General features: G+C 27.6%; 1 protein-coding gene across 4 annotated transcripts in view; it reads left to right on the top strand.

Annotated features, from left to right (window-relative positions):
* Nucleotides 1–10,137: 10,137 nt before the first annotated feature.
* LOC107166739 (Phosphodiesterase 1c) overlaps nt 10,138–19,716 on the top strand; it is a 214,787-nt gene continuing 205,208 nt past the window's right edge. For all 4 annotated transcript variants that reach the window (XM_089218122.1, XM_089218120.1, XM_089218119.1 and 1 more), the window contains exon 1: nt 10,138–10,873. In XM_089218122.1, coding sequence (XP_089074248.1) covers nt 10,363–10,873 — 511 coding nt within the window. In that variant the 5' untranslated portion in view covers nt 10,138–10,362. The remainder of the gene's footprint in view (nt 10,874–19,716) is intronic.

Raw genomic sequence — 19,716 nt, 5'->3', positions numbered from 1 at the left:
TTATACGACATATTCGGATTTTACATAAGAAATACCACTGGAGAGCTATTTTTGAAACGACAAAAAACCATTTTAGACCGCTTGTCGAACAAATAAAAATCGTACTCTGGGGGAGAAAGATGACGTCATCGGCCATATCATAACGCGAATCATTCTATGTTTGTCAGTTTTTATTATAATCGATAAATGCATGGTACCTATACTTTTGTTTTTTCTAACATTTAAGCCATGGTATAAAAAGTATAGATACCAAATGAAAACTTGAGAAGAGTTAAAGGCATCACCAATTAATTATACTTTTCGTTAGTCACAAAATTTTTTACGAATACAAAAATTATATATCTAGGCATTAGACATTTTCAACTTTGAGTGTCAAATGTCAATATATTGATTGATATAATGATGTGAGTTTCAATAGCATCACTTATCACTAGGTTATATAAGATTATAAGGTGTATTAGTAAATACTCTAAAAAACAAGAAAAATTCCGAATGAAAAATTAACCTCCCGAATGCACCTACTAGATTCACTTTCCCATCGGAAAAAAAAATACTTTAGTTGAACCTCGAAGTATTTTTTAGATTACTTATATTGTATAAACACACACAAAAAAAAACACAACACAACAAAACTAAACACAACAACATAAATACAATACATTAAATGCAGAATACATTTAATTAATTTACATTCAGAATCTAAAATTACTCAAACAATTGCAATAAAGAAAAACAACACTGCTTCTATCCTAAACCATGACAAATAAAAGAACAATTTATTATTGATTAAGTATAAGCAAATAATTTAAACAGCTGTTGCACATTAAAAAACAGACGTAATTTACTTTAAAATGTAAATTTTATCCATAAATTAATCATGATATTATTATGTCTGTCGTTTACCAGAGTGAATAAAATTATATTTTTACGAACATCGAATGGAGAATGTATAGTTTTGGTTTTGATCCAATATAGAACAGTATCGTGAATTTTCAAGATGAACAACTTCGACTTCTGAAACATTTGCTTTTTCATATTTAGTGTGTTATACTATTGTCTGAGTCTGACAATCATTAGAAATTAATGACCACACGTTATCTTTTTATCCCGTGTACATCAATCCACGTTAAAGTACTGCTTTACTGTTTTGGTCTACGTATACGTTACACAAGTCCAGTTTATCTACTGTATACATAGTATAATATCACAATCAATGTTCTCTATTTTATCATAATACGCAGAAAAGAAAAAATGTCAAAAATTCAACATTGGACGATATCAGAAATTCAGAAGCCGATTAATTATTATAATGTAGCACATTTTCTCAACACAATAATTTCAGACTTAGATAAAAATATTTATATTTGTAAGAAATATAAATATAATTTAAAGTTTATTATTATATATTTCTTTAGTATAATTTTAATAATATTAATATACTTACCTCAGTTTGGAAATTGTAGATAAAATAACTGGCAAAATTATATCAAAAGAAAACAATATAAAAACTAATATAATGGTTACGTAAAGATATAAATATAAAAAACAACATTATAATACTTTTGATTTGGTTGTATTATTGTTAACCTAAGTGTAATGAATTAAGTTATACATATTGGAAAAAATGGGATTAAATACCGCAGAACATTAAAGATGTTTTTTAATTCAGTCAAGTTAATTAAATAAACACTAATTACTAACAAGCAAGTATTAAAACTGGAAATTGCTTTTTCCCAAAACCAGCTACCGTCTCCGATCTATCGTATTCAATATCTTGATTTTGGAAGTAGTAATCTCTTCTATGGCAAGTTTTTAAGTTTAATTTTTTAAAAGTGGATAACATTTTACCAGTTACAGCAAAATTCGATAAAAGATAATTACCTATGTAGGTTAAATTTTTTTCAGTTAATCTCAAAGTATTAAAAAAAAAAAAACTTTAGTGTATAGTTTTATTTTTTTATTTTTTAAAAATTCTATTCTATTTTCTTGACAGATAATTAAATTTTTAAATCATTATACAGTAGAGCCTCGATAGTCCGGACCCCCGATAATCCGGTGAACGCGGTAATCCGGACGACAAAATTCCATTTGTTCGTAAATAAATTTTACGAGAATTCCCGCAACCCAATTAATGCATAAAATATTGTTATCTTCAAATACAATTTCGTTATTTTTATTACCTACTGTTCCTAGTAAAGACTTATACATGTATGTAGGTACGTAATAATAGTGAAATAGTAGTGAAATTCAAAATAAAATCTTAGTAATTTTAGTAAGTAATTTTGAAAAACCTCCGGTAATCCGGAAAAATTGATAATCCGGACGATGCTCGATCTGAATTCGTCCGGACTATCGAGGCTCTACTGTATTCGTAAAAAATAATAAAATTTATAATAATCTCTACATAAATATATCAAATGTATAGTAGGAAAAATAATAATTATTATGTAGGTATGTACAATTATGTAATGTTAAAAGTTACCTAACTATCAATTTTTAAACGTTTTATTTTTACTAAGTTAAAAAAAAATAGTTTTGTATTTACTTTATTTATTTTTTACCAGCTGAAAACTAGACAGTATTTACACAGTATTTTCATATATTATACTTCATTGAAGTTATTAGCTATTATTCACACCGAATATTACCTATAATTTAAAAAAAATACTAATTCTATTGAAATGAAACAAAATTAAATTATGAAAAAATTGGATTAATTTTTTAAGATGAAAACATAGTTTGTTGATTCTACGTTGATTAAAAAAAAGCATTTATGTTTGTAGTTAAATTAACGAAAACCCAAAAGTAACTAGTTATGTTAAAAAGCTGAAATTTAATTTAATGTATAGGTACCGTACCTATATTGTTTTTAGTAAATTAAGAATGTAGTGAATGTAAAAGTAGTCTGCCGTTTGTGTATTACCATTTACCAAACAATATAAGATTCGCAAGAACTTTATAGTTATTGCTGCACTAGCACACGGTTATAGATCATACGTGTTAAATATATAGATAGATATACCATCCTATTTTATTAGTGATTGACTGAAGAGAAAGCTATTTACCATCATTGACTAAGTATCACGACTGAAGATATATATATATATATATATATATAATCGTGTACCTATAGTACAAAAAAGCGTGGTTATCTAAATATGATTAGTTATCAACTAATAATTAGGTAGGATCTTGAAAATGTTGGGTTTACTCTTGTATATAATATTATAATATGTAATATCTTAAAAATAATAAAGGTTGAGCTTATCTTTTGATTTATGTTAAACCAAATAATTTCCAAAATATATAAGTGCTGAAAGATGTTATTTGATACAACATACTCGTATAAATATAAATATAAATATAACGTCATTACCCGAATATTTGAAATGTTATCGAGGTCTTGTGTTCTATAATTTCATAAAATACAATGTACAATACAGATTTATGTAAAATATATTAATATTATAATTCAATATACCTAGGACTTATATCTACTAACTTGTATTTTTCATAGACGTTGTGATTCAAAAAATGATTCTAATTATTTGTGTTTTTAGTAAAAGCTATAATATAACTGTAATTGAAGGTAATTAAAAAATTGGTTTCACAAATTAGATTGTAAAAAATATTTATTCTCTTGCAGCTTATGTGATAAACTGTAAAATATTAATGGGATGCTATATTATATTATAAGATTTCATTTTTATTTGCAGCCAACAAGCCCTTAAACTGATAATACTCAGAAACTATCACCAACATTTAATATTATCACATTATATATCTAATGATATTATTAAATTGAATAGGTTCATTTGTAGTTTCTGTTTATGGAATATCTAACTGTTTAATAAGTTGTTTAAACATACTTTATATTCGTATTAATGTTATTATTATTATTATTATTATTATTTTGTTGAAGTAGTTATAAGTATCTAAGTACACAAATTCATCCCGTCGAATGCAGATCATCACATATCATATTATATAGTACTTATGTTTCAAATTGTTTCAAATGTTACACTTATTATTTGTTCATTTTCATTGCCATCCCACACAGGCGTGTGCACACACACACCAAAACCAAGGTATTGTTTGAGTAATTCAATTTAAATAACAATGGTGATGGTAACGCGTTTGTACACGCATGCTGTGACGGTCGAAAGCGCGCATAATACGATGGTAAATTAAGGCGTCAATAAATTACCTATACGTATCTACCTATACTTACCTATATTGTATATTTATATATCGTGTAGTGATTTAACCGCATAATTGATGGACAATTTATACCGAACACGTGAATGCTACATTTAAAACAAATTAAACTATTCAATTAGACACAATGGCAACTATCCAACTAATTGTAAACTTCACTTTCACCGTATGATTTTGCACGGGACTTTGTGCGCAATAGATACTTATAAGCCTGAAAAGTTTCACAATCGTAACTTTCAGCGAACAATATCTTACAGCGAAAATGTATACGCTGAGCAAAACACACATATTATAATTTCCGGTCATTTTTATCGCCACACGCGCTTCTATATAACAAATATATTACTAATTATGTCAAAACCACATAATTTACAACCCGAAACCCAATACATCATAGCAATATTGTATCCACTTTCCGGGACGCGATATGACGCGCCGTTATCTATGGGCTTGGTTAATTTATTATAACTGTCGCAGTGAAATGTTCAAAAATGCGTGTTGATATCTTTTATTTCTGGTTTATTATTTAATTTTAAGCTTTTATTTTATTTTTTGTATTCGTGCAACTTCCTCGTGATTTAATTAAACTGTCGTATAGATGTACAATAGTCATCTAAACGCCCATTGCCATGTAAACACTTTTGCGGCATATCTCTTCCCGTGACCTTTGTTTTCCTAATCGACCATTGTTATATTCTAAAAAATATGTGCGTAAAATATTTTACGTGACATTTCTGAAGCGAAAAGAAACCAATTATAGTTATGGCCTTTAAAATTTAACTCCTCCGATTCGACAGCGATCATCAGTAATAGAGCACTCTTAACTCGTGATCGATCTCACTTACAGTATAACAATAATATCACTTACGTAGAGTCACTTATCTCCAATAATCGAATTATATTACGTTCGCTCAAACTGAAAAAAACTCTTATTCACCGTATTTTCTCACGAATATATCGATTATTGTAGGCATATCATTAACTGACATCCTTGTTCAGTCATTCGTTCTATTAAAACATAATTGGAAGCACGTTGCGTTTTTATGATAATTAATTTGAGAATGTGTTTGTTCAACAAATGGATTACATTATACGTATAATATATACAATCACATAATGTATGCGTTTGGTGTTAAACAAAAAAATTTCCGTCCATTTTTTATCGAGTTATACATTTTTCAGAAATGCCGATCAGAAGTGCAAATAATTATAAATAATATATGCGTGTGTAAGCAAATCTAAACATTGAACGTTTGAAAAAAAATATACGATAAAAAAAAAAAATCATTGCAATGAAGTTAGATACTTAAAAAATATATTTTCTGTTAAAAAATATAAATTGTATTTGTCATGTACCTTTAACTAAATGTTTAAATACAATTAAAAAATAAATAAAAACCATGCAATTTCATAATGTTTATTTATTATACCTAAGTAACTGTAGACTTTATCGTAAGTACATTATAACAAATGCAGCAGTAAAGCACTAATTGAATAGTAAGAAATAAAAAATATGCTGCTGAACTAAGGAATGTGTACACTTGATAAATGTATAAAGCATTAACAATTTGGACCATGCCTTGTTGTTTTAGCATACATGCAGTTAAACAAAGAAATAAAGTTATAATGTGAATTGAAAAAAAATATTTTTTTTTTAGTATATATTAAAATATTAATAGAGAAGAATGGGAAAGGATTTGTTGTATGGCAAGATGGTCTCAAAGGCCTTAATAAAAAGAAAAAAAAAGTAAATATTTACAATCTGTAGCTTATGTACAATAAACAAATATGAACAATACATAAACAATGAATACAATTATATGATCTGAATTATTTTATGTAGGGATATTATGCATTGATAAAATCTTTCAGAGTATGATCTTTTTTTTTTTAATCAGAAATATCTACTTAAAAAAAATATAAACTACTAAAATTAAAATAATTTCTTTATAGACGTAAACTGCTGACAGTAATAGTTTGATATATGTAAGTTCCTTATATAACGGATTATTAATTTAACAATCATTACATCATAAGCGAATAATTTTATTGATAATTTTATTTTCCATAATTTTGAGTATGTAAGTTAACATATATTTTCCTAAAAATATAATTTATATACATATATTTAGTATTTTTTCGCTTTTATTTTTAAGCGTTTATATTTTTTATGAAAGCATGTATTTTTAATTCTTTTTCCATTGGAGTTCTTCAATAAAGAATGAAAACCAAATTTTGGGTGAGTAATTTATTTATGAGTTATAAATGTTTAAAGTTATAACTAATTAACTATATATACTTGTCCGAGATTTAATTTTAAAAGATAAAAATACTCAGAATAATATCCTAAATGAGATTATGATACTAAGAATTTAAAAAAAAAAATGTATATTGTAATACAAAAGAGTAAGAGCTTAGAATATTATAACAATAAAAAAGTAGTAAAAAAGATTTGTAATGGCTTACAATCACGTAAAATAAATGTTATCAAAAACTATGGTGTTTTATTTAAGTTAATTACCTCATTTATGTTTTGGGTTATTTATAAAAGGGCTTTTACATATAAGTACAACTGCATTCTATACGATTATTTTTTTAGTATCCACAAACGTTACCGATTATCTTTAACTCCCCATGATTTTTTTTTAAACTGTAGACATATATGCTTAATTTTTTTTTAGTATTAAACAAAGTATATACAAGTATATACTGTAGAAAGATGCTACAGTAGTGTGAAAAATAAATTATACTTGTGCATTAGAGATAAATACTTACAATAAAGCCTGATACCTAAAATACATGTTTACAGGGATCCAGAGTAAATAAACTTATGTTGTTTAAATGCATGCACTTTATTTTAAAGAATCGATTCTGATGGGATTTAGTTGGCCCTCATATAAGAGGACCTTTAGCTGTTTAGTATTTTCTCAATAGATATTCTAACTTAATATTAAGTATTCTCTACATTCTACAACATGCCATAAATCCATTACCATAGTCACAATAATTATTATAACTGATCATATACTCAAAAAATTGAATTGCACCCGGCAAGACAGATCAGAAGAATTTATTCTAAAATATATAGCACAATTATTTTACACTTCTAATATAGTAAAAGTCAGACAAGATTTACCTGGATATCAAATCATCAAATGCAAGTATATGTACATTCGTGTATTATATTTTATATTGACCAAAATAAACTCAGTTGATAATGGAGCTTTAGTCTCTCCTTCTTGGTCTTGATGCGTCTCTGGCGAACGTTGATTGGATAAAAAACTACTCGACGCATCGAATGCAAAGCAACAAAATTAAAAAATTGATATTTGTTTTTCAATCTTCATTTAATATTAGCTAGGTATTTTAATTTATTAAAGTCCAATCTTAGCTATGGACATTTGACAATAATAATTAATTATCACACATGAACAAAGAAATAGAAAAAAAGTCACTAAACAATCAAAACATTTATGAAAAATTTACTTTCACACTGTAGTGTACCTATTTTGCCTATCCAACTCGCCGTATAAAAAGTAAAACATACATACTACAACGTTATACGTTATATACTAATAAATTTAAAAAAAAAAAACGCAAACTAGATATAGTCTATATCAAATATAGAGTTAGTTTTTTATTGGTTAGCTCTTTGTATGCAAAAGTTTATTTTTAAAGATATATGTACAAGCTTAGGCTACAAGAAAAACTATATAATTCTAATAAATGAACACTGCTATATATAACATGAAAATTGTTCGTCAAATTATCTTTTAAAAATTGTATAATATAATAATGTGTAAGTGCCATCATTGCAAATATAACGAATATTACTTTTTGGAAAATAATCATACTACAGAATCATTATAGATAATTTTACATCGCTGTCCATATATTATCGAATAATAATTACAGTGTGCATACAATATGCTTACACGGAAACATGAGTTTTGAAACCCGATAAAAATTGCAAATCAAAAATAAACCTGCAATGTTACCAGTTAATGAGTATTAATTTCTCATACATATACTGGAAATCTGTTGAATATCAAAACGCTGTAGTGACATTATTTTTTTTATTTTTAATAAATGATTACCACTGGTTACTCTGACATATATAATGCACTCACTCAGCGGAATCGTTTTCAAAGAACTCTGTACCTACACGCTATAGCACTACAGACCACCGACATCAACCGAGCACCATGATAATAAAACATTTCAAATGGTTTTCATTACAACTATTAATCATCGTAGACGCGAATACGAATTAAAAACCTCACACAACTGCAGTCTTGAGTAAAAATATAATAATCTTTTAATTCGACTAAAACGATTTGCTGGTGAATGCTTCCACAAATCGACCGTTCGAAAATGTATTAAACATTATGCATACGCGTGGAAATTAGTTTTTTTTTCAATATCATTGATTTATTATATCGAAAATACAATATTGTCGTTACCAGTTTAATGCTTAATACTGTATAGAGCTGCACAATGTTAGTGAAAAAATCTATGGAATCGTATTTTAATGTGCAATTATATAAGAACAAAAATAATCACCACTATCATCGTAACTTTAAAGATACTATTTGCAATATTGTCAAATAAAATATTATTTGAACTTCCAATTACGTAGGATATTATATAAAAACAAAAGTTCATATTATTATATATATATATTTTTTATCCAATAATATCCAACAATTTTAATTGCAATATATGTCGATAATTAATAACCATAATATGGTTGAAAGAGATACCATAATATTATTATGTATTACATTATGCGTCGTGAAATTCCTAGTATACAATATTGTTAGTGGCTCATCCACCGTAATAATAATATTATCATCGTGCCGGCTACGCCTGATCAACAAGTGCCCCAGTATCGGCCCGCCATGAACGGTTATTAGTAAAGTTGTATTGCTGCGGTGTAAAACTGTTATTGTCGCCAACGAATAATCGATGGTCAATGCTATACGAGTATTTAATGAGTAATAATACGAGTGTACAGTGAAACCTCGTCCGACAAACACCTCGTAATAACGGACATCTTCAAATATCGAACATTATTTTGGTAACAAACTACAAAATGTTTATGAATATAACTCTCTGAATAGCGGACAATATTTCAGCGACCCAAGAGACCGGACAGTGACCGGTATTTAGGAGTTGCACTGTATTGTTTTATTTTTCTCGTGTATTCGCTATACGCCTATGCTATAGCTTAATGTTCACCAAATATTTTGAGCGTAACATGATTTTTATTAGTTGAATAATATACACCCAATGCAGTTGTAGATGCATCAGTTACACGTACACATCATCGCGCCGAGGGCGGTACGCGATAGTCGTTATTAAAACGGGTTTACGATTCAATCGTTTTTTTTTTTTTTAGATTATTATACGTACGTACGCGTTGTTATATCATATATTGTTTTTATTAGGCGGTAGTGTAAATCTCGTAATAGTTTTTTTAGAGAATCACAAAGACGACGCCCGCGGACACTGTACCGATTAACATAATATTACTATTACCTATATTATTATACTAATTCGCTCGCGTATAATAACGTTATTATTATTCGGTATTGTCTGATTGGTGAAGAACAAACAAAACGAGTAATTTATTATGCGACGAGATAATACTCAACTCGGTCCGTGTCTATTACGCGTTACAATATTTTATTGTTGCTATCGCGAAATATTACAAGTGTGTGCCGGTATAATATTATATTATAATACGCGCGAGGCGCTTCGTCGTCACCGTTGCCGCCGCCGTCGGCGCCCGCGCGCGCACTCGGACCGCCCGCCGCCTCCTTTACCGCACGCGCCTCCGTCCAGCAGCAGCACAGCAGCAGCAGCAACCACCGCCGCCGCCACCGCCGCCGCCGCCTCAGGCAGTGCGCTCGCGACACTCGATCGGCGACACACACCGTATACCACACGCGACTCTGCCACCTGCTCACAGCCGTTGCAGTCGTCGTCGGCGATAACCGTTTTCAAATTTTCACGATTTAATAAAAAAAAAATTTTAAAAACAACAAACAGTATAATATTCGACATTTTCGGTAACGATATTAGCAAAGTCACGACAGTATATTCGTATGGTATAACTGTCGTCTTGGCTGGTTTTTTTCGATGGACCGAATGGAAGAGGAGCCGGCTAGCGGCGCAGACCGCGGACAGACCGAGCAAGTCGCTAGCAAAGAGAAAAAAAATGCCGTCTGCGGCGGTAGCGAACGCCCGACAAACGCCGACCGAACCGATGACGTCATGCACGGTCTGGAAGTAGACGGTGTCTCCGGAAATCGCAGCCGAAACGATTTCGGTGCCGGACCTGTGGATGGAACATTGGTGGTCGGCGGGCAGAGAACGATCGGTGACTGTTGGTCGCCTGGAGAGGAACAAACCGCAGGCGAGTTTCCGGCAGAGTGGGAAACCGGTGACGACGAATGCTCCCGAGATTGGCAAATGACCGACGACCAAGCCGAGGCCGCCGCTCAAATTACCGACGAGGAAATGCTGCCGCTCTTGCTGGTCAACGACGAACCAAGATACAGAGACCAAATGGTGCAAGTGCCCACTTCTCGTCTGCCGAGCAACACTAAGAGATGTGTGCTCACGATGGATGGCTATTCGTACGTGATCGGTGAGTACCTTCGCCGCAATCATCTTATACTCGTAACGATAATGTTGTAATTTTGCTATTATTCACGATTAGTTCGGCTGCTTTATATGCTACGGAATGATATAAAATACAAATCTACATAAATTAGTAAACGAGTAGGTATCACATAAATACATTGCACGTTCTTAATTGTACGTGTAATTGAGACAAAACCGAACGCTTAGGAAATTGACCGTTTTGTTTACACTTTTATTTTATAATTTTGCCATTATTGTTTTTGTTTTCGTTGAACTTTGACACATTGTATTATATTTTTTGCCGTTATTGTATCATCAAACCCAAATGATCACCAAAAGTCCTAATCTTATCTGGTATAAACAAAGGTTATCCTGAAGAGTGAAGACGCGTTTGAGTCACCAGAGTACTCCACACACACACACACACGTCATACTCGTGATGTCTGACTACTTGTGTTACAGTATAATAATAATATTGTTGTCGATCTTCTATAAATATTTGTCACAGAACGTCGTTCTGACGATTAATTCAAAACCTACTTTCAAAATGTCTTTACCATTTTACCGAAACATATCGTATAAAATATATCATGTGGTGAGGTGTGTAAATCTATCAACCTATTTTAGACTCAGACGATCATATTAATTTATGCATGTACTTCGAGTGTCAAATACCGCTTTCAAGCTTACCGATTTCTCCAATATAGCTATGGTATGTCATCAGTTTCTTAACATATTTCTCGAAATTTTTAAAACAATAACAATGAGTGATATGGTTATAATGTGTTGACAATATACATAAAAACAAATATTTAACATGATATTTAAATTTATTTGAACATTTTATCATATTTATATCATATGTTGTTATTTTATTTGCCAACTAGGAAATATTTTATATATTATGACGTCAGTCTATATATAATTGTATCGAATCTTAAACCAGCTGATTTTTGGTTACCTATTTAAAAATTATAAACAAGCCTGAATATATCACGAGAGATTTCCTTTTTCCACGCTTAAAAAAAAGTAATAATATGATGAATAATAAACTTAAAAAAGTTTTCTCAAAATTATTCATCATCTCATATCTGATGAAAAAAATAATTTGATTTTAAATCCCGTTAATTCTTAAACGTGTCTGTGACATATTTTAAGTTCGTGTGAACTTAAAGAATTAAGAGAACCAAAGATCCATAAAAAGTAATTAAATAAGACAACAGTGTTTTCATCATCACTTTCAAGTGTAAACGTTCAAAGTTTAATTTAAAATGTTTTATTTCCGTTATGTGGTTTTGTAAATAACAATAGATACATTGTAATTCAATTTTCGATTTCTCCAAAAAACACTTTTGCAAAAATGGTTATTCCTGGCAGTTTATTGCATTCAATTAAATCATTTGAAACATTTATCAATTTACTAATTTATTATAGAACGATGGCAAAACAATATTAAAAAAATAGAAATATATAATGTGAATTACTAAATAATCTAATATTTAACTAATTTTAGTTTAAAATCACTGACTTTAGTAACGCTATCTGTAGACCTCAGAAGTGATGTGGACGAACTAAGTGCAAGGGATCATGATTACAATTTAAAATTCACAACAGAATTGAATGATATTTTCTTTGACTTTCTAAAAAATAAGTTTTGCAAAATATGTAATTGATATAACTGTATCAATGACAAATTCACAGATTAGAATATACATTTCACACATTTATTGAATCGTATAAGATGATAATGTATTCTTAATTCATTTTTATTAGATCGCCAACATTTGTGTTGTTGATAAATATTTCCATATTTCAAATAACACTCTGAACATTAAAATACCTTAATAGCGGCGCATCCGAGTTGGGTCCCGAGTACTAGGGGCTAGTCGCAGGTACTATACTAGTTGGATCCCAAAAATATTTTTGACAATTTTGAAAATTTCAAAGTTACTACTCCTTATCTCATGAACGCGTTGAGATATTAAATTAAAATTCATATTAAATACTTAAGTCTATTATAATACATTTAAACTGTAACAAAATCAAACTTTTATGTCAACGCAATCGAAAGAAATAATAACAATTTAAGCCGCATATTTTCAAACTCGTGACTACTTGCGAGGGAATCATAACCTATAGGGTACTTCAAGTCGATTTTGAATCTCGAAATTCGACATGAAGCAATGTTTTATCGCACATATAACAGAAAAATTCCGAAAACCTTAAATTTTTAGTTAGATCACATATTTTTTTTTTTCAAATAATTTTAAACTTCTAATCCTTTTCCTCATGAATGCGTATTTATGATCCTCCAGCTTTCCATATTTTTATGTTATAAATTTCATTTTGCAATAAAAATACCATAACTATGACTCGATTGTCGTGATGGGTAAACTTTTACTTATATACCTACAGGTTTGTACGGAACCCTCGGTGCGCGAGTCCAACTCGCACTTGACCGGTTTTTTTTTTGGTAAGTACTGCACTATACTAACATTTTCATTCCCATTTTAACATACTGTCTATGATCTATTTAGGCCACAGGTACGGTTAAAATGTTTTTTACAATTTTTTATTAAATATTAAAATATATAATAAAAAAATTGCAGGAATAACCAATCGATTATAGTTTGTAAAATTAATGTCGTATACATTTTTACCAACACACATGTGATTTTTCAAAAAATATTATTTTATTTGTATTTAAATTATATAATTATTTTAACATTTTTTATATTTCATATAATTTTTATTTATATAGAATTATTTTTATATTTTATATTCAAAAAGTGATTTTGTGAAGTTGATTTTTTATAAAATTCTAATAACGTATATGTTAATGAAAATGAAATAAAACAAAAAAAAACTGTAAAAAACATTTTTAACCATACCTGTGGTCTAAATATATTATAGACAGTCCTAAGTCTGTTAAAATGGGAAGGAAAATGTTAATATAGTATAGTACTTACCAAAATATATTCAAGAACTAATGTTGTAGCAAATATAATTCAGGACCGAACTAGTGTAGTACCTATAAAAATCCGAGACCCAACTAGTGTAGCAATTTTAAATTTGAGACGCAACTCAGATGCAGCTCTTAATAGAACGGAAATAACCGTATTATATTTTGCCTAACCGTTCTCTCTACCTCCTTAGCATTCAGCCACCTACTCAAAGACTAAGTCCATTATACCGTTATTATCTTAGTCAGTTAACTGTTACATTGTAACATTTATTTCAAACTTAATTTTTCAAGAACATGAATTTTTACAACATTTCTAAACACAATTTAATCTATAATCGTGGTAGAAAATAGTTTTGTTTTTATGTTATTGAGTGGTATTTATACATAAATCAAACAGATATTTAACGGGTTTTAAATACATCTTAGAATATTTCACGTGCGTTTTTTATCAGATGTACCTAAGTTTATTGATCATTATAATATTATCTAATATTTTTAGTGGTAGAATTAAATATCATTTGCTTTTAAACTATTTATGACGATTGCCAACATTTAAATTACAATCCTTAGTAATATATATGTTTTTTTTTGGAGTCCGTTAAGCAAATTTAAATGACGTGAAAATAATTCAAAATGTATTTATTATATTTCAATCACATTCAGAAATAAGAATAATAACTTTTTATCATTGAAATTTTAATAATTATTATCAGAATTAAAAAAAAAAAAAAATAGGTACATCTTCATTTAGTTATGTGTAGTCTTTGACTAAAATTTCAAAACATACGTACGTAACCACTTATATATAAAAAATTATGTTATTTCAATATAAATTTGTTATTTTTTTTATTCTCTTTTATTAATCAACACACATTATGTTATTACAAATAAGAATAAAAATGTATCAAAACTATCAAATTTAAGGCAACAAAAGTCTATAAAATGTATACATAATATAATAAAAGGATAAAGTTTAACTGAGGTGGATAAATCTAGTAAAAGTGTCAATTTTGTAAACTTACTGTAAATTACAATAGGTTGAGAGAATAATATTGCAATTTGTAATAATTTTTTATGTATTCAAAGTTTTATAACGCTTGATTAATTTCTTTAACATAATTTATTAAAATTGATAATATTGAATTTTCTTATTCGAGTTACCTATTGCACTATGATGTTTTCTAAAAAAAAAAAAGTAATTTATAATAAAAATAAATAATATTAAATAAGAACTGTAGATTAGTTCAGTTGTATATTAATTGAAAAAATGAGCACAATCGAACATTTTTTTGGAAACGTAAATTAATTAATTTAATATTTCATTCAGTCCTGAAACGGTTAAATTTTGGACATACTAAAGGTACTTTGAATTTGTTTATACATTGTTTTATCTATTATTAATCATTTAAACTTTTCTTTAACTAACTTCACTATATAGAAACGTTTATTTTCACACGTACATGTAAGATAAATTGTTAGTGTAGAAAATACTTGCATGTTTTAGATTCTTAAGAGAGTTAGTTATAAATTAATTTAAACATGATGTGGTTTTCTATTATATACACACTTTTTAATTGAGTTAATCTGTTTTCAATGTTACACGTTTCCTAGGGTATATAAATGTTAGATTGTATATTATTCTCAACATTTTCAAATTAAATTATTTTAATCAACGATCTTAAAAACAAACAATTTGTGTTCAATTTGACACTGATTTAACATAATTAACACTGCAAAGAATACATTGTAGTATAGTTTATTACTCAACGACGTAACTTGTGTTCAAATTATACACTATCATCAACGTGTTTGTAATTGTAATGCATTATACCTTTTTTTTGCATTTTATAAATTGTCAGGTGCTTACGAATAACAACTATATCTAAAACAATGGTTAGTTTGATTTTTGAAAAACCTATATTATTTTTATTATAAATTTTAAGGTATTTATACAATCATTAGCTCTAAATGTATCTCTTTGATTATTAAAAATTTAAAAAGCGTAAATTACTAACTGCATTTTATACGATGAGTAATTAACAAAAATGTTATTTTTATTTTGTCAATATAGATAATAGTACTTGGCTTGTATTTAAACAATTTTTTTAGCTAGGTAATTTTCTTTGTAAGTTCGGTATGTGAATAGAAACAATGTCGACAAACCAAACATAATAGAAAACATGATTCAGTATAATGACTAAACTAGCAAGTTACTATTTTTTATTACGTCTTATAATTTTTTTTTTTTACTGACAACAAAGCACAAATTTCGATTTCCAATAATAACGAAGAACATAAAATAAAATACATCTGAAGAAAATCGTCCTTAAATTTTTAAACGTAAATAGTTAAACTATATTATATATATATATATATTTTTTTAAACTCAAATCAGTATATTATACTTTTTATCATTATTTCTTTGATCTCACTGAAGCACTATTTTTAACTTTTTTTTATGCTCACGTTTCATGAAATTTCTTAAAACTAATTGTGAAGAGTGATTCGGTTACACAAACAATATTTAGCCCGTCTGTTTTCTTCGATACAGACGGAAATTGTAACTAGTTGTTTGTGGACGGTTTAAAGCCTTCAACATTATTTTAATAATATGGATGGTTTGTGGGTTAAGTTTGTTGTTAATATTATAAGACTGTTAGGTAAATATTAATGAGATGAAAAATAAGTCAAACAAATTACATACCTACATAAAACGATTAACCAAAAATACAAAAATTGTGCTACCAATATAATTGTTAGGCCTAATATTTTGATTTGTATATATTTTCGAATGTCACAAAAAATAATAATATAATGTCAGTAGGTATAAGATATTATAACACATAGTTTTCAGTTGCACTCCTTCTGTTTTTCATTATTTTTTTGATTATCCGTTTCAGTATTTCACTAAATTATTGGAAATTTGTTACCAAAAAAATATTGTAAAAATGTGTTTTTCCCAGAATGGAAAAATTATTTTCATGTTATTTCCTAGTGATAACTAACTTATATCTCTGTAAGACATGAACATATTTCATTTGGCATTTTTTACACACCATAATATTACGACAGATTTTCCAATAAAAACCTAATGATGTTCGAATGTATGATCGTGTTTAAATTTAAATTTATACCATAATATTATTGTTTTCGATTCAACAAATTCTATCATGATTTTTGAAACTATATTTAGGGATCAACTTTATAAATCTATCAATTACTTACTCACTAAATTTGCGTTACGAAAAGAATAATTACAACATTTTTTAATCAACGTATTTTAATAAATATATGCGATTGATACAAAAAATAATCACTGTTAATTATTTACATAGTTTAAAAGTCACTCGTTACCCAACGATGTTATTAATCTATTTGATAATGATATAAACAAATTGTTATGGTTGAATTAATTTTTACTATTTTAATATTTTAATTATAAGGTTATTAGAATATTAGGTTCTTATCGGAATTCTTAATGTATGGTTCAATATCCTTATTTGGTTTCTTTTCTTTGTTTCTAAATACTTTGAATAATGTCATATGTTATATTTTTCCACTAAAACTATGTAAATTTTGTAATATTGATCTATATTGATTATATATGGTAACTATTCTATTAAAAACAGTTTTTTTTCGATCCTCACTACAGATAAAATCCTTAATGTTAGTGGTTGAATGTATTTAATTAATAATCAAACTCACTGTTTAATGCCATTAGTTGTGGTTTTGTGACTTCTACCTTAAAGTTTTTTTTGTTCAGTTTCAAAGTATAATTCATTATATTCAAACAAGGTATTCAATTAATTTATTAAGATAATTATAACTTTAGAAAAATTATTTTTGTTGATATTTTGAATCTTCGCAATTATTTAATTTGATATATTACTACATTTGTTGCTTTCATAAAGAACTTTTATCTCATCGAAAGGCCATCGGGAATTTGGACAATTATAACTTATGGTTATGGTTATTGTGAAACGAAAGCATAAATTTGTAGGTACCTTTTATTTGTTATTCATATAATTAAAAAATGTTGTAATATCAGTAAAATTGAACTATTAATGTCTTTGGACTTAAACCATTGAACATTTTTTAAAGAAAGTTCATAAGTTTTTACTGAAAAAATAATAAATTTGTTGATTTACTTAAAATCCTAATATGGAAGAGGGAGCAAAAACAAAACTTTTGGCATTAAGCCAGTAACATAAAATTGAAGATATAATTGTATTTTGTTAACAATATAACATAAGGGGGGAGGGTGGACAGAAATTGTAGTAGTATTAATGATCTAACTGTTTGTAACTCGACAAAGACTGAAAAAATTCTGGTATAATTTTGTCGCAGGAATGCAAATATCTTAAGTTTTGAATAATTTTGAACGGTAATGAGACTCGTGTAGGTATCTAATTAAAACTAACGCTGGTTTAAATTATCTTCTTGAAATTAAAGTTGTTGTGCATATTTAAAGAATACTTGTTGATCCTTTAGTATACTTGTAATTATTATAAAGGTAAGAATATCAAAAAATAATCATGCTGACTACTGTATTCTATTGGAATATTTATAATAAAAAAAGTATTCTTCATCTATCCATATTGAAATATCTCCATTCGTCGTGTAAAATTAATCGTAGTTCATAATTTTAACTTATTTATATTTGTTTTATTTTTTTAATTCGTATTCCAACTTAGTAATTATTTAAAAAAACAAAATAAATTCTGTGTGCGAAATAATCTTGTTCATTAAATCATTTTAAGCATTAAACTATCAGATTTAATGTACAATATTTGATAGTATTTAAATGATAATCAGTTGTAAATTTATATAGGTACCTCTGCACATTATATAAATTAAATTACAATCTTAAATAAGACATATCTATAAAATATACGTATTAAATACCGTCATTATAAACGAATGAAAACTATCATGTATGAAAATTATAACCGATAATTAAGTTTAAAAAAAATTATAATATACTCTATTAATTAAATCAACTCTACAAATCGATAATTTTTTAATTTCATTAAAAAATATATTTTTAATTTAGAAACCAACAACTAATTTATATGGTTATAAAATGTTATGGTTTTTGAATTTAAAGTTATATAATATAACTAGTTTTATATATTTTGAAAGGTTTTTTTTCTTTGGTGGGGGGGGGGGGGGGGGGTTAAATTAAGTCGATTGTGGTGATAATAATGCATAATCAACGCTGGAAGTTTCTACTTGACTTTGTGGTACTTAAACAATATACTTTTAATCTAAATATATTTTACAATCTGTTACAAGTGTTTGACTAATATCATGACGTTGCAGTAGACATATACTCGTATTCACAATGAGGATAGACTTAATGGTTTGTTTTTTTTATAATTAAAATGTTGTGAGAAGAGTTTAAGTACAATTTGTAGAATTTCTTATTATTTGTCTGTGTTTCTACGAAATATCATTTTCCGATAAAGTACATTGACTTACGTTTTGATTTGATTCAACTGAAACGAGAAGTGTATTTACTCTCTTTTTTTTTTAACCATGTAAGTACTGTTATTTAAAACATTTTTACGGGTATTGAATATCAATATAATAAATTCTGTAAAAATATAAATTAATAATAAATAATTGAATAAACGTAATACAATTCAAATATTTAACTTTTTTCCTTTTTGAAACGATAAAAACTGTTGATTAAATCAAATTTTATTGCAGTGATAAAATATTCAAATAAATAATATTAATTTTAAATATGTTCCATTAGTCTCCGATTTTCAATTACAATATTCGTGATCATAGTCTACTTTGTAGTACCTAAAGAATTTGAAATTATTGCTCAACTTTTTTTTATATAAACAATTTACGAAAAACACCAGACAGGTACA

The sequence above is a fragment of the Diuraphis noxia genome, unplaced genomic scaffold (assembly GCF_037042655.1).
Source record: "Diuraphis noxia isolate RWA-SAM2 unplaced genomic scaffold, SU_Dnox_SAM2 contig0001, whole genome shotgun sequence".
Lineage (NCBI taxonomy): Eukaryota > Metazoa > Arthropoda > Insecta > Hemiptera > Aphididae > Diuraphis > Diuraphis noxia.
This window is presented reverse-complemented; position numbering and strand designations above follow the sequence as displayed.